Source organism: Lissotriton helveticus, chromosome 10 (assembly GCF_964261635.1).
Source record: "Lissotriton helveticus chromosome 10, aLisHel1.1, whole genome shotgun sequence".
In the NCBI taxonomy this organism is placed as follows: domain Eukaryota; kingdom Metazoa; phylum Chordata; class Amphibia; order Caudata; family Salamandridae; genus Lissotriton; species Lissotriton helveticus.
The window spans coordinates 41,217,184-41,232,586 of NC_136071.1; the positions used below are offsets into that span (position 1 = coordinate 41,217,184).

The following is a 15,403-nucleotide window of genomic DNA, read 5'->3' on the forward strand; positions in this document are numbered from 1 at the left end:
GCTTTACAAGTGTTTAATACAATACAATACGATACAAGTGAGTGACGGAAACTATAACCGGGGCGTCAACAAATCATCCATGTCACACGAATCTGCATTCTTCACACAGACCTGGGTTTAAGGATGAGATCTCACACTGGCACTCATTATGGGTAACAGGTTGGTGGTGCAGTAATACCAGGGGGCCATAAACCTGAACCAAAATCATTTGCCCCCAGAATGGAGTGTAATCATTGGACCCACAATACTAGGTGCTTTTCGGGTGGTTTTTCTCAGATTTCTGGGGGAAATAGACTGATATTTCCAGCCTGCTTAGCGCAGGCTGAAATTTTCATGTGGCGGGCTGAGGGACATCGGAGAGAGGTGTGGGTCAGGGGTTGGAAAGTATGGCATGGTGGGTACGGCGCAGTTCATTGTCTGGTCCCTCCCTGTTCCAGCCGCGGCCGGTAGTGGGAGTACCTGCCCGGCGGTGACGTGGGGAGGGGGAGGGCCAGGATGGAGGGCAGTAATGTATGGATTACGGAGCTTTACAGGTAAGTAAACATAAAAATAAATAAAATTAATTTCGTTGAGTGCACTGCATCGCATTTGGTGATGCAGTGCACGCAACGAAATTCATTTGACTTATTTATGTGTTTACTTACCTGTTAAACTCCATCATCCATACATTACTGCCCCCCACCCTGCCCCTCCCCCTCCCCACGTCACCGCCCAGCAGGTACTCCCACTACCGGCCGCGGCTGCTCTGTTGTATCTTCTGCAAATGGAACATACATGCCAACAGACTGGTCCAGGCAGGAGACTCCCAATATTTTAATCCAAAAATGGCCTTATTATAGCTGTCTCCTGCCTGAAATTGCTTGTGCCTCAACATAAGTCACTGGGAAAGATAGAGTCTTAATGTTGCCGTCATGTTGAGTTTGCTGTCGATGATGATCCTGAGGTTCTTGGCCTGGGTGATTCGGTGGGTGTCGGCCCTCGCTCTGTTGACCAGCAGGTGGAATGCCATGGTGATGTGCTCTTCCTAAAGATCACAATTTCGGTCTTGTCGGTGTTCAGCTTTAGACAGTTGGTCTTCACCCAGTGGGTGATTTATTTCATGCAGCCATTGAACTTGGTCCAGGTACAGGGCGTCTTGTCCATGAGGGAGAGATTGAGTCGCATCCCGTCTGCAGATGGCGATTTGTGCATCTGCCGGCAGGGGAGGAGTGTTGCCTGCTTGCCGGGAGCATATACTACTCCCCCATGCAGATGGTGGGGCATTCTTTCTTTTTTTTACATTTAAGATTCCCTCATCTTTGCATGTCAACTGCCCATGGCCCTGCCCTCCCAATCCCACCGCTCTTATCTGCACGGGCCACGCCTTCTATAGCCTGCCAGGACATAAGCCATTGCGGCCCCCTCTCGGTGGAGGACCAACCGCTTAAATTAGAGATACTCACCTGGGATATCCAGTCCTAGAGTGCTTCACTCGTGCAGTGGATGCCCTCAAGGCACATCAGAACGTCAAGCAGGTACTATGGGGCAGATTTACAAGCCCCTTGCGCCACTTTTGCGTCATTTTTCCCATGTTACAAATTAAGCAAAAGTGGCACAAGGAGCTTGTAAATCTGCCCCATGGTTATTTCCTACTCAGCATTATTTTTTGTTTTTCTCATACAAATTCCCAAATTAGGACTATGTTTGCAAAAAACAAAAAAATAGTAACACTCGGGCACAGGGAGTTTTCTACATGCAGGGAGTTTTCTATTTGCAGGCGTTTTCTCCCTGCACATCAGTTCCAGTGTCTTTTTCACTCTGTAGGCCCACCATGCAGTGAATTTCAATGGAGGCAGCCAGAGCTAATTAGGGCGTGGTCCCATCACTGTGACTAGGGTTGACGGGGGTCATGGGGCAGGTGAGCTGCGGCTGTGGACATTCCATTCCCTTCCATGTCTATTCATTCATTTGGAGTCTTTAGAAATATGTGATGATTGACAGTGTCAAAGGCTGTTGACAGGTCGACTACTATTATGGACCAGTTGTTCATCACTGCCAAATATGTCGAGTATGTCACAGCAACCTTAGAGTAGTGGGTTGTGTTTCGGTGGTCTGAGCAGACACTGGTTGTGTCCTCCTAGGAGCTTGTTTGATTCGAATCCGAATTTCAGCAGAGATGTAACATGGTTTTGGATTAGTTTAGCCACAAAGGATAGCTGTTGGATGGGGTGGACATTTTCTGCTTTGTCTTCATCTGCTGTAGGTTTTTTAGGAGGGGCTTTATAAGGCCAGTTTTTAGAGATTTTGGTATGTATTCTTTTTTGTGGGCAGGTGATTATTTTCAACCAGGTGGGAGCCATAATGTCTCTTTTTCTTTGCCAAGTCGTGAGTTATCGGGTCAGTAGAGTAATCGGAAGGTTAGTGTTAGCGATGATCTTTCAAGAGCAGATGCTGAGATGGTTCAGATTCTGATCATAAAGCTGGATTTTGCCTTGATGCAAGGGAACATTGTGAATCCAGGCTATCTGGGAGGTGCTCTTCTTCAGTGTTTGTGATTTTCCGTATGTAAGAAAGTGGTAAACTCCTCACATCTTTCCGCGGGCACCGAGTATATACTTGTAGGGAAGCAGAATTCTAGTTTAAGTTTGAACAGGTTTCTGGATCTATTCTTGGTGGGACCAGTATTAGATCTGCTTTCGTTCTGAGTATGATTCTCTTGTTCTCTCTTCTTTCACTTTCATCTGCTTTGGTTTTGAGGATGTTTCTCTTGTTCACTCATTTTTCTCTTTGGCCTGCTTTGGTTTTGAATATATTTCTCTTGTTCCCTCATGTTTCTCTTTGGCCTGCTTTGGTTGTGAGTATGTTTCTCCTGTTCTCTCGTTTTTCTGTTTGATCTGCTGTGGTTTTGAGTATGTTTCTCTTGCTCTCTCTTGTTTCTCCTTGATCTGCTTTGGTCTTGAGTATGATTCTCTTTGACCTGCTGTGGTTTTGAGTATGTTTCTCTTGGTTTCTCTTGTTTCTCTTTGATCTGCTTTGTTTTTGAGTATGTTTCTCTTTTGACCTGATTTGTTTTGAGTATGTTTCTCTTGTTCCCTCATGTTTCTCTTTGGCCTGCTTTGGTTTTGAGTCTGTTTCTCTTGTTCCCTCATGTTTCTCTTTGGCCTGCTTTGGTTTTGAGTATGTTTCTCTTGTTCACTCGTGTTTCTCTTTTACCTGCTTTGGTTTTGAGTATGTTTCTCTTGTTTCCTCATGTTTCTCCTTGGCCTGATTTGGTTTTGAGTATGTTTCTCTTGCTCTCTCTTGTTCCTCCTTGATCTGCTTTGGTTTTGAGTATGTTTCTTTTGCTTCACTTTGGTCTGCTTTGGTGTTGACGATGTTTCTCTTGTTCTCTCATGATTCTCTTTGACCTGCTGTGGTTTTGAATATGTTTCTCTTGTTCTCTCTTCTTTCTCTTTGATCTGCTTTGGTTTTGAGTATGTTTCTATTTGACCTGATTTGGTTTTGAGTATGTTTTTCTTGTTCTCTCTTGTTTCTATTTGGCCTGCTTTGGTTTTGAGTATGTAACTCTTGTTCCCTCGTGTTTCTCTTTGGCCTGCTTTGATTTTGAGTATGTTTCTATTTGACCTGCTTTGGTTTTGAGTATGTTACTCTTGTTCCCTCATGTTTCTCTTTGGCCTGCTTTGGTTTTGAGTATGTTACTCTTGTTCCCTCGTGTTTCTCTTTGGCCTGCTTTGATTTTGAGTATGTTTCTATTTGACCTGCTTTGGTTTTGAGTATGTTACTCTTGTTCCCTCATGTTTCTCTTTGGCCTGATTTGGTTTTGAGTATGTTTCTATTTGACCTGATTTGGTTTTGAGTATGTTTCTCTTGTTCTCTCTTGTTTCTATTTGGCCTGCTTTGGTTTTGAGTATGTTACTCTTGTTCCCTCATGTTTCTCTTTGGCCTGCTTTGGTTTTGAGTATGTTTCTCTTGTTCCCTCATGTTTCTCCTTGGTCTGTTTTGGTTTTGAGAATGTTTCTCTTGTTCCCTCATGTTTCTTTTTGGCCCGCTTAGGTTTTGAGTATGTTTCTCTTGTTCCCTCATGTTTCTCTTTGGCCTGCTTTGGTTTTTAGCATGTTTCTCTTGTTCACTCGTGTTTCTCTTTGGCCTGCTTTGGTTTTGAGTATGTTTCTCTTGTTCTCTCTTAATTCTCTTTGGTCTGCTTTGGTTGTGAGTATGTTTCCCTTGTTCCCTCATGTTTCTCTTTGGCCTGCTTTGGTTTTGAGTATGTTTCTCTTATTCCCTCATGTTTCTCTTTGGCCTGCTTTGGTTTTGAGTATGTTTCTCTTGATCCCTTATGTTTCTCTTTGGCCTGCTTTGGTTGTGAGTATGTTTCTCTTGTTCCCTCATGTTTCTCTTATGCCTGCTTTGGTTGTGAGTATGTTTCTCTTGTTCTCCCTTAATTCTCTTTGCCCTGCTATTGTTGTGAGTATGTTTCTCCTGTAGTTGTGCCTTCTTGATTTTGGAAGGAGTTTGTGAGATGTTGTGTTGTTTTTCCTTCATCTTCACTCAAAGAAGCTGACTTTCCTCCATTCATTGTTTAGATCTTTGAGGTATCCGTTTGATAGTTTCCTTTTCCATTTCCGAGGGCTTGCTTCTTTCAGGATGTTAAATAGTGTTTTGACATAAAGTCCTAGGACTGTGGTTATTTCCATAAAATGGATTGTTGTTTCTGGAGCGTTGCAGTTTTCATTCGTTTTTAGGGTGTAAAGAAGAGATTACTTGTTGTTTGCAGTTGAAAAGTTTGCAAAAACCTCTGACCCAGTTCCGGCCATTTAGGGTTTTCTGATTAAGCACATGACCTTGACTGGAGAATGCATTTATTTTATTGCTTTATTTCCATTCACATATGAGTCATATACCGCTTTTTTAGTGAAATGAATTAGGGAGTGGACAGACCAATGCTTGTTTGAGTGAGTCTAGACTTAAGTGATCCTTTTTTGGCAATAATGAGAACTAGGGTGCATCATTCATTGAGCAAGGGGGCTATCATGTTTTGTGAAAGACCATGGTTGTTGCAGAAGGCTATGAAATTTGATGTGGGTGTGTCAACATGTGAGTTCCACTTCAATTGAAACTTTTCTGTGAAGATATTCTTTCAGCAGGACCGTTTTGGCTTTCCATGTGTCCTATATATTCTACATCAGTTTTCAGTTTTTTGTTCCAGAGTAGAGGGTAGTCCTTTTAGCTCAAGGACACCAGGCCATGCTTTGCACACCACTTCCCAAACCACAACATCTTGTGGCTTCTCCATAGTATTGACATGTCTCTTTTCGTCTCTCCGAGTCGCACATTCCCTAACAATGGTGACTATTTCGGTGGAGGGTTATCACCCCACACTCCCAGTACTACAGATTGTACACCCCCTTGGTACAGATACTTTCATGATGGCCGATAGCGCCTCACAAACCAGTTTCTAGAAGGTTTCAATTCTAGGGCATAAACATAACGTGGTATAAGGAACCTTTTAGGTTGCATCCATGTGGGCACCTATTGCCACTTGTCCAGTCCATTGTAAAAAGGAGACTATGGGTCTTATAAATCCTGTGCAGGATTTTAAATTGCAGCAGGTGGGAGATGGACCTACTTGTAACCTCCTAGGGTACATGAGCGCTTGGTTGCAATCCGAGTCATCCAATGAACTCCCTCTGCCTGGAGATGACCCCGGTCAAACAAGGCGTCATTCAGCAATGTCTTGTATACGAGAGATGATGCTTGAGGGCCCGATTCACAGAATGAATTTAAGACTCAATCCTAAACTTACTACTATTTTGGTATTCACAGAATGCACTTACTACTTTTGGCATTCACAGAATGCACTTACTACTTTTGGCATTCACAGAATGAACTTACTACTTTTGGTATTCACAGAAGTTAGGATTTTGTCTTAAGTTTGTCTTAAGTCTGTCTTAAGTCTGTCTTAAGACAAACTTAAGACAAAATACTAACTTCTGTGAATACCAAAAGTAGTAAGTTCATTCTGTGAATGCCAAAATAGTAGTAAGTTTAGGATTGAGTCTTAAGTTCATTCTGTGAATCGGGCCTTTAGTCTTTAAGGGCAAAACAGAAAGTTTCCTTTCCAAGTGACCTTTCTCCAGGACATCCCCATGAAAGTTGCACATTTGTGTAGGGCATATGTAAAGCAGATGTATCTATATATGTCTGTACTGACTAATGCAAACTCAATCTGGAGCTGCTCGAAGGACATCCGGCCTTCAGTCTCCCAAAGATCTCCCATCGTTGATATCCCTACCCGCACCCAAGCCTTAGAACCAGACGGTGTACCAGTTCCAGGCAGACGATCAATGCACCACGGAGGGGTCGTTCTTCTCAGAAGTCCCTCCATCTCAACTGATCAGTGGACTTCTTCCAGGTATGAATCATGGTCGCCTTGCATTCAGTGGGTGTATCACCCCTTCCTGTGGATAGCACCCAAGTGTCCTCTTCTACCCGTGTCGAGGTGTCCTCTTCTACCTGTTTCGTGCCTTTCACTATACAAAGAAGGCTCTTGAAGTGACTCATGACCATCTGTTTGGGACTACAAGGTTAGAAGCCCAATATTACCTCCTAATGTATATCATTCCTACTCCCCCATTACATATCCCTCTCTTCAGGGTATTCAGTGCTATACCTGGGCAGCCACCATCCCACAGGAGTGTACATAATCCAAACTGCACATATATTTACAAGCAAATATTAAAACCAACCAAACAATATAACATTGCAAATGAATATACCCTGGTGTCCAGGTTACAACAAAATCTTCTCATTCAACAGAACGATTGATATATTACCTTCAAATTAGGGGTGGGCAAAACTCGTACATTTTTACTCAGCCAAATTCCGAGGAGATACATAAAACTCGCAGAGTTCCGCGAGCGGGGAGAATTTGGCACATTGTGCTGAATTTTTGCACTAGGAGCTTGTTCCGCGCTGTAAAATCAGCGCAAACAGCACCATGCGGCGTGCCAGAGGACGCTGCTTCTTTCTGTCACTCAAGATTTTCTACTCAACGGGCATCTTTCTCAACGCGAACGGTCGTGACCTGCCCTGACCTGCGTTAAGAAGTCTCGCCGGGAGTCGTTCTAGTGCCCGGAGATCCCCCTAGAGGATGCAGATTCTCACTTGCCAAATTAGTGTTGGCGAGTCACTCATGACAAAAAACTCTTCCACATGGCGGAGTTTTGCCGGTAACTCCACCCCTACTTAAAATATTACTTTGCTATGTAAGTATAACAACATCAGACCGTTTTGTAGACCATTTCAAATGAATAAGGGGCGAGAAAGAAAGTAATATGTGAAAAGGCTAATGACGAAAAATCAACATGCATGCAAGCAAGTCTTGGTAAAATAATGAGTTCACAACTTAAAGTTCATTATTCATATTTTTGCAAAAATCATTCAAGTACACCGCATATTACTTTTATGCATTGTTTGGTTGATTTTAGTTGATGCTTGTAAACATATGTTTAATCTGGAAAATATGTATATTTATTTGTAGCCCTGAAGAAGTTCGAAAGAACGAAACACATTGGCCATCCTAATAGGCGCCTAAGTGCTGAGTTTAATGTTTAAAAGCACCAGGGCGCCTATTAGGATGGCGGACGGACTTGCGTCCGTCCGCCACCCCCGAGGTGGAGGGACCGTCCACAGGGGCAGCGGCGGTCCCTCCGTGCGAATTAGGATGTGACCGCCACCCTGGCGGTCACACCCTGTATATTTTACATTGCGGCGGGTGCTGCTTTAAGCAGCACCCGCCGCAATGTAAAATATGCATGTGTAGCCTTGGCATGCACAACTTGGCAAGCACCGCGTGGTGCCTGCCACCCTGTGCATGCCAAAGCATACCCCCCATGTGCACCCCCCACCCCCCAACACCCTGGGGGCTCGCAACGGGCCCCCAAACATGAAAGACCACATGCTTTTCCACGGCGGAAAAGCCGCCGCGGAAAAGCATGTTTTCTGCCTCATCCTAATATGGCTGGCGGTGTCTGATAGACACTGCCACCATATTAGAGCTTTTCCACCACGGTCGGAAGGCGACCGCGGCGGAAAAGCGGCGGATGGTCTTCCCGTCCGCCGATGACCCCCCAGCCATCCTAATCTGGCGGGGGGTCTTTGAAGGCACCGCAGCGGTGAATCCGTATCCTCCGGGCTGGGGCGTGGCTTCCACTGGCCCGGAGGATGCGGATTCACCGCAATCATAATCGGCCCCTTAGTTGCCAGTTAGCAAGTGCTGAGTTTAATGTTTAAAAGCACCAGGGTGCCTATTAGGATGGCGGACGGACCTGCGTCCGTGCGCCACCCCCGAGGTGGAGGGACCGTCCACAGGGGCAGCGGCGGTTCCTCTGTGCGAATTAGGATGTGACCGCCACCCTGATGGTCACACCCGTATATTTTACATTGTGGCGGGTGCTGCTTTAAGCAGAACCCGCCGCAATGTAAAATATGCATGTGTAGCCTTGGCATACACAACTTGGCAAGCACCGCGTGGTGCCTGCCACCCTGTGCATGCCAAAGCATACCCCCCATGTGCACCCCCACCCCCCAACACCCTGGGGGCTCGCAACAGGCCACCAAACACGAAAGACCACATGCTTTTCCACGGCGGAAAAGCCGCCGCGGAAAAGCATGTTTTCTGCCCCATCCTAATATGGCTGGCGGTGTCTGATAGACACTGCCACCATATTAGAGCTTTTCCGCCACGGTCAGAAGGCGACCGCGGCGGAAAAGCGGCGGATGGTCTTCCCGTCCGCCGATGACCCCCCAGCCATCCTAATCTGGCGGGGGGTCTTTGAAGGCACCGCAGCAGTGAATCCGCATCCTCCGGGCCGGGGGTGGCTTCCGCTGGCCCGGAGGATGCGGATTCACCGCAATCCTAATCGGCCCCTTAGTTGCCAGTTAGCAAGTATTTCACTCTATCTGTGCAGAGGTGACAGCCACGTCTCCTTAGAGATGAAGTGTACCATCTGCTTTTTGCTTCCAGAAACAGCTGTCCGCCTCTTTTCTAGCTCAGCCAGGTTCTGTGGGTTTAAAACCTCTAGATCCGGCTGCCCCATTAGTGCCTCCTGGAACCTGCCCTCCCCGTGTGCATGGATGTGAGGGGGGGGGGGAAAGCTGCTTCTGTGTTGTTTCATCAGCCGAAGGATGCATATTAAATGTATTCAGGGGAGATTCCAAGGTAGTTTACATGCTCAAGGCATTGTTTTTCTTTTCTTCTGGTTATCTTCATGTATGTGCATACATATGGTTCCAAATTAACCCTTGCATCTCCCATATAGGATTGACAAATGCCTGCTATAAGTTCTACAACATTTTGTGTTTTATGAGCATCTCTAGGGGCTATGTTTTGGCATACATAAAATGGCGTGCTTCAGCTGAAGGGGGGGCTGATGGCTCTGTGTGTTGGCCAGTGATGTTGGGCCTGGTCTCCTGAAGTCTAATGCTCCTTCCTCCTTCTCTGGCTCCAGACATTGGTCACCTCGGTGGTGCAGCTCTACCTGGCCCTGCCGCACAGCAGCAACCGCTGGTCCAAGCAGCAGACCGGGGTCCTGTGCTTCGTGAAGGACAACCCCAGGCGCTCCTACTTCATACGACTCTACGACCTCAAGGTAAGTCGAGAGGGTGATGATCGAAGGGCTCAAGTCGCTTCCATAGGGCGGGGTCCCTCTTCCCCTGCTAGGGTCCACCCTACTAAGATCTCCCTGCTCTCTCCATCTCTTCCCTGACTTCTGTACGTTGGATTAGTGGCGCCACCTGTGCATGGCATGATTGGGCCGGGACAGACTGGTGATGGGCAACCTGCAAGTAGAAAGATGCCGGGGTCCAGGGTGGGAGCCCTGTAGAGCTGCTCTTCTAACAACTCGCCTGCAAGAACTCACTCAGCCACAAGCTGACTCTCTAGAACTCTTGTGCCACTCTCACACTGGTATGCTCAGACGTGAGTCCCGTGCTCTCCATGCCACTGGAATCAAGCTATCCTGGCTGATGAGGGCTGAAAACCTGAAACCGGTCCTAGGATGTTTGTTTCCAGTCCAGGGAGGACCTGGCTTGGCAGTTCGGGCTGGACTGTTCCCATGGGGCACAGGGTCAAGACTGATTTACATATGGCTGGGTTCAAACTGGAATGGCATGGTGAGCAAACAAACGATGGATTTAGGCCAAGATCTCTGTACTGGGGTGAATGTATGATATATGTTTGCATTCTGGCCTTCAATTGTTGTTTTTGCACTCTCACACTGAGGTCATCTCCTGAAATCTCTGTCACTTAGTCCCATGGCTGGAGGCGCGGTCACTCACCAAGACTCAGCTCAGGATCACCCGCTGACCCCATCCTACCTTCCTCCCAAAGGCCGGATGTTCCTCCTAGGGTCCTGGGTATGCCAGCAGTGCTAGCCATAAAGGTTTTGCAGCAGCATCGAATAAGCAAGCCAGACAGAAGACAGGTTTTACCTTCACCCCTCTTCCCTCAAGACCTAGTGAAGAGGGCCCTTCAAACCCGTGACCTGCTGGTTACACAAACGTCTCTGCAGGATGCGCGTTATCCCACCAAGCTATTTTACTGCCATGTTTAATGTGGCAATGTGCTAACTTCCATGGGTAACACTGACACTCAATTACTAACTTGTGCTTCCATTGCTAGTTGTCCCATCACTCTTGTCTCTTCCCACCACAGCTCTCTCTTTCATGCATCCCTTCCCTCTTTAAAGCTGTTTTGACCCCCTCCCTTCATTCTCTAATCAGTTCCCATGGTAGATTCTGTGTCTCTCTGCTTTTTGTCATCTGTTCTCCAGTTTGTCCTGATCTCGTGGACAGTAGGGGGTCACAGTGGTCTGCAAAGATGCAAGAGTTTCTCTGATCTCCCAGCAGAGGTTTCTTGATGCCCCCACACCTCTCAGCAAGAGATGTCATCAGACATAGTCTTGATGAAGAGATTTGACCTCACATCCTCTGCAGACGCAAGGCCTCTGCACAGCAACTTTGCTGGTCTGGGGTGGGCTGGGAGTGAAGGTCGGGTTCACCTTGAGGCAGGGGTGGGACTGGCTATGGGCGGTGGTCCTGGGGTGAGACCAGCAGGGCATGGAGGGGCCGGTGTGGAAAAGCGACTGCTGATGGGACATAAAAGAATGTATGACGTTACAACGCGTACATTTACAACGCATGCACTTACAATGCAGTTTTTACATCCCAACATCCTCTACAACTCATTCCATTACATCGCATGACACTACATTGCATTTTAAAAAACTACCTTTACAAAGCATCCCATTACATCGCATACTACCTTTACAACGCACACCATTACAACGCATACCATTACATTGCATTTAATGTAAGTATTAGTTAGTATAGGGTTAAAATTTACCATTTTAACTCCAGTGGGTAAATGTTGGATAGTGTAGGGTTTAAAAATTACTATTCTAACTTCAATGGTATGCGTTGTAATGGTATGCGTTGTCATGCCTGCGTTGTAGTGAAATGCGATGTAGTGTCATGCGTTGTAATGGTATGCGTGGTAATGCCTGTGTTGTAGTGTCATGCGTTGTAAAGGATGTTGCGATGTAATGGTTGCGTTCTAAAGGTTGTTCCCCGTCATGAAGGAAGGGGGTTAAACCATTGGCTAGAGGGGCGGGGTGAAGTAGAATAGAGGAATGTTCCACTGGGCTTCTTTGAGAGCAGCGAGTACCTGAGAGCCTCATGGGTGGTCGCGCAGGGGGTGGCGCAGGCAGCAGGGGTCCTAGTATTGGGGTCAAGCGCCTTGGTGGCCATGGACTGACTTAGGAGCTATGATCGTCTGGTTATCAGAGGTTCTTAGGAGCTATGATCGTCTGGTTATCAGAGGTTCTTAGGAGCTATGATCGTCTGGTTATCGGAGGTTTGCCACTTCCCATGGACGCGAGAACAAACCCTGCTACCCTGGGCAGAGACGTTTTAAGGCATGGGCAAAGTGGGCTCTGGCCCAGGGCCCCAGCCTGTCAGGGGGCCCCTTTAGAGCCAGCTGTTTTCTACAGAGAGTTTTGCCCTGATAACCTATAATAATTCTTAAACAGATTGTTTTAAATACTGTTTACATTTAATTTATTTTCCAATGTGGGTGATGTGTGAGAGTGACAAAGAAATTTTATGTTTACGTTTCATGCAACAGCCATAAAAAAATCAAATTTCATTTAGATCGCAGCAGCACTTCACATATGAGAAATGGGAGGGTATTACGGAGATTATTTCCTGTATTAGTGGCTGCTGCTGTGTTTAAACATTTAAATCATGTCGATATCCCTGAATATTAGATGTAAACACATTTAGAATTTGGACAAGTGTCCTTTGCACTATCAGTGACCTGGCAAAAGAGGGCCTTAAAGAGCAGAAATTGGATCATAAATTTAAAGCTGTTCCCAACAGGGGCCCCTAAAATATGTTTGGCCCAGTGCCCCCAAGATCCTTAAGATGTCCCTGACCCTGGGTCGCGATATGTTAACAGTTTTTCTTCTGTTTGCTTTTCAGGAAGAGAAGCTGCTGTGGGAGCAGGAGCTGTTCTCCCAGTTCACCTACCTGGCGCCCACCCCCTTCTTCCACACCTTCGCGGCAGACGTGAGTATCACGCGCATCTCTGAGGGCAGTGGGGGGGTCACAGGTCACGAGGGATGTACCTACCGCATGAGGAGTCACCCCGGACCACCCAGACGGGGGTGGAGGTGGGCCTGGGCCCCGATGCTCCCCGCACAGGGGCAGCTGGACTTGTCTACAGGGGCAGGAGTAGCGCCTCTGTGAGGGGAGACAAACCAGGAGCCCCTCCCTGGGGCTGCTTCTTGGCCCCCTGGATCATGTGCGTCTGTGCTCACAGGAGGATGAAAGAACCGAGACAGTGGCGGCAGAGGACGCTAGCACTGGTGGGGCTACGTGTAGACTCAGGCCTCCAGTGTAGTAGGAATGTAGTAGTCCAGTACTACACTGGTGGGGCTACGCATAAACTTAGGTCTCCATGGTAGTACAAATGTAGTTGATTGGTTCCAGAACAAAAAGATTCCTTTCTGTGTTATTAAATCGAATTCCGATCAATCACACTGCAGTAAGTTAATGACCATCTAATACTTTTCTTGACACAACTAAATATTATTTCAAACACGTAGGTTCATATTTCTTTCAAGATTTTATTTTGTAAATTTTATTTAAATTTTTTTTTTTGTTTGATCAAATTATAGTGAAACATGGTACATTGGGATATTAAAACACCACCAACTCAATTGGCAGTATTGCTTTCAGTAAACAGAATTATTGTATCTAACATTTCATTGAAATCACATACTGTAGGTATCTTCTGTGCATACCACATTAAACAATCACATAATCAATTAATACAAAAATCACAATAAACATTTATTATAATAAAATTAGGTCCTTTGTCGACGCGTTTCGGTGTCTTTTTTGATTGCATAAACACCTTCTTCAGGACAGAACTATTAAAACCATCTCATCTTCACTATGAATTCCCTGTATATGGCTTCCTTGCATGGAGCGCTGGACCTTTCCAGTTACTTTAACGGTCCTTCTCTTAGGAGGTAGTTTTCAAATAACTCCTTGAATCTTCGTGTGCAGGGGGTGCTTGGTATTCCCCTCAGACTTATTAGAACGGTGGACCTTTCCTCTTATTATATGGGTCCTCTTCGTGGGAGTTTATTTTCAATTAACCCCTCGAGTCTTCATGTGTAGGGGGTGCTCGATATTCTCCTCAGTCTTTTTGGACCCCTCTTATTCTGGTTACGTTCAGACTGATGCAGGTGCCGATTTTCAATGGGGTTTATTAAAATGATTACCCCACAATCGTTCTGGAGCCAGCTCTTTATTTTAGTACTAGCAGGCCGCCCCAGCGTTGCCTGGGGCAGAAGGGGGCTGGGGGCAGCATTTCAGGCTTGCGTGCACTCCCGCCCGCCACGACATTTCCACTCCTCCCCGCGCTTCACTCAGCTGCACACGTTCCGCCTCCTCTTAGCACTTCACTCAGCCGCACACGTTCCGCCTCCTCCTAGCACTTCACTGAGCTGCACACGTTCTGCCTCCTCCCAGCGCTCCCGCCCTTCACCTACCTCAGCCCGACTTCACCGCTCCTCGTTCCGCCTCCTCCCATCAGCCTGACTTCACCGCTCCTCGTTCCGCCTCCTCCCATCGCATCTCTGAGCCACACACGTTCCGCTCCTCCCCGCGCTTCATGAATCTCAGCCCGACTTCACCGCTGCTGTCCGCCACTCCTCCCCGCGCTAGATGATGTCAGCACGCACGTCATCGTTGTTAGAGCACACGGCCGGTGCTACTTCTTAGGGACTACTTTTTTTTATTGTTTATTTTTTAAATAACGTTTATTTTAATTTTTTTTATAGCCTATGTCCATCTACACGACCCCCCCTTTCCAACCCTGTATTGGGTGTTGCGATTGGTGGTGTACTTTTCGAGTTTACCTGGCTCAAAGGACACAGTTCTCTCTTTATAATAGTAGTATAGATGGCTCATTTAGCACCTGCAGGTGTTCGCTTGCGGGTCTCACAGCCTCGTCTGCGGTTAAAAAATAAAATCTTGAAAGAAATATGAACCTACGTGTTTGAAATAATATTTAGTTGTGTCAAGAAAAGTATTAGATGGTCATTAACTTACTGCAGTGTGATTGATCGGAATTCGATTTAATAACACAGAAAGGAATCTTTTTGTTCTGTACTTATATTACCCAGTCCTTTCTGGTTTATCAGGGAAACTCTCTTTTTTTTAGGTTGATTGGTTCCATACTGCTGGAGCAACCCATAGACTTAGGCTTCTACTGTAGGAAGTATGTAGTAGCCCAGTACTGTACTGGTGGGGTTACGCATAGACTCAGGTCTCCATGGTAGTACACATGGAGTCGCCCAGTGCTACACTGGTGTGGCTACGCATTAACTTATGTGTCCATGGTAGTATGAATGTAATAGTTCAGTACAACACTGGTGAGGTTGCGCATAGACTTAGGTCTCCATGGTAGTACGCATGGAGTTGTCCGGTTCCATACTGCTGGGTCACCCATAAACTTGGGATTCTACTGTAGTACTCATTTAGTAGCCCAGTACTGTACTGGAGGGGTTAGGCATAGCCTCAGGTGTACATGGTAGCACATATGTAGTAGCCTGGTTCCCTACTGCTGGGACTACACATAGGCTCAGGCCTCCAGAGTAGTAAGCATGTAGTAGCCCAGTACGACACTGGTGGGGCTACGCATAAACTCGGGTGTCCATGGTAATACGAATGTAGTAGCCTGGTTCCCTACTGCTGGGGCTACGCATATGCTCAAGCCACTACTGTAGTACGTAGTAGCCCAGTACTGTACTGTACACACAGACTCAGGCCTCAACTGTAGTACACATGTAGT

The 15,403-nt window shown here is 46.5% G+C and overlaps 1 protein-coding gene across 1 annotated transcript in view; it reads left to right on the forward strand.

Moving 5' to 3' along the window:
• WAS (WASP actin nucleation promoting factor) overlaps positions 1–15,403 on the forward strand; it is a 139,010-nt gene that overhangs the window by 58,862 nt on the left and 64,745 nt on the right. Inside the window, exons 2-3 of the mRNA XM_078664702.1 lie at positions 9,489–9,629; positions 12,520–12,606. Coding sequence (XP_078520828.1) covers positions 9,489–9,629; positions 12,520–12,606 — 228 coding nt within the window. The remainder of the gene's footprint in view (positions 1–9,488; positions 9,630–12,519; positions 12,607–15,403) is intronic.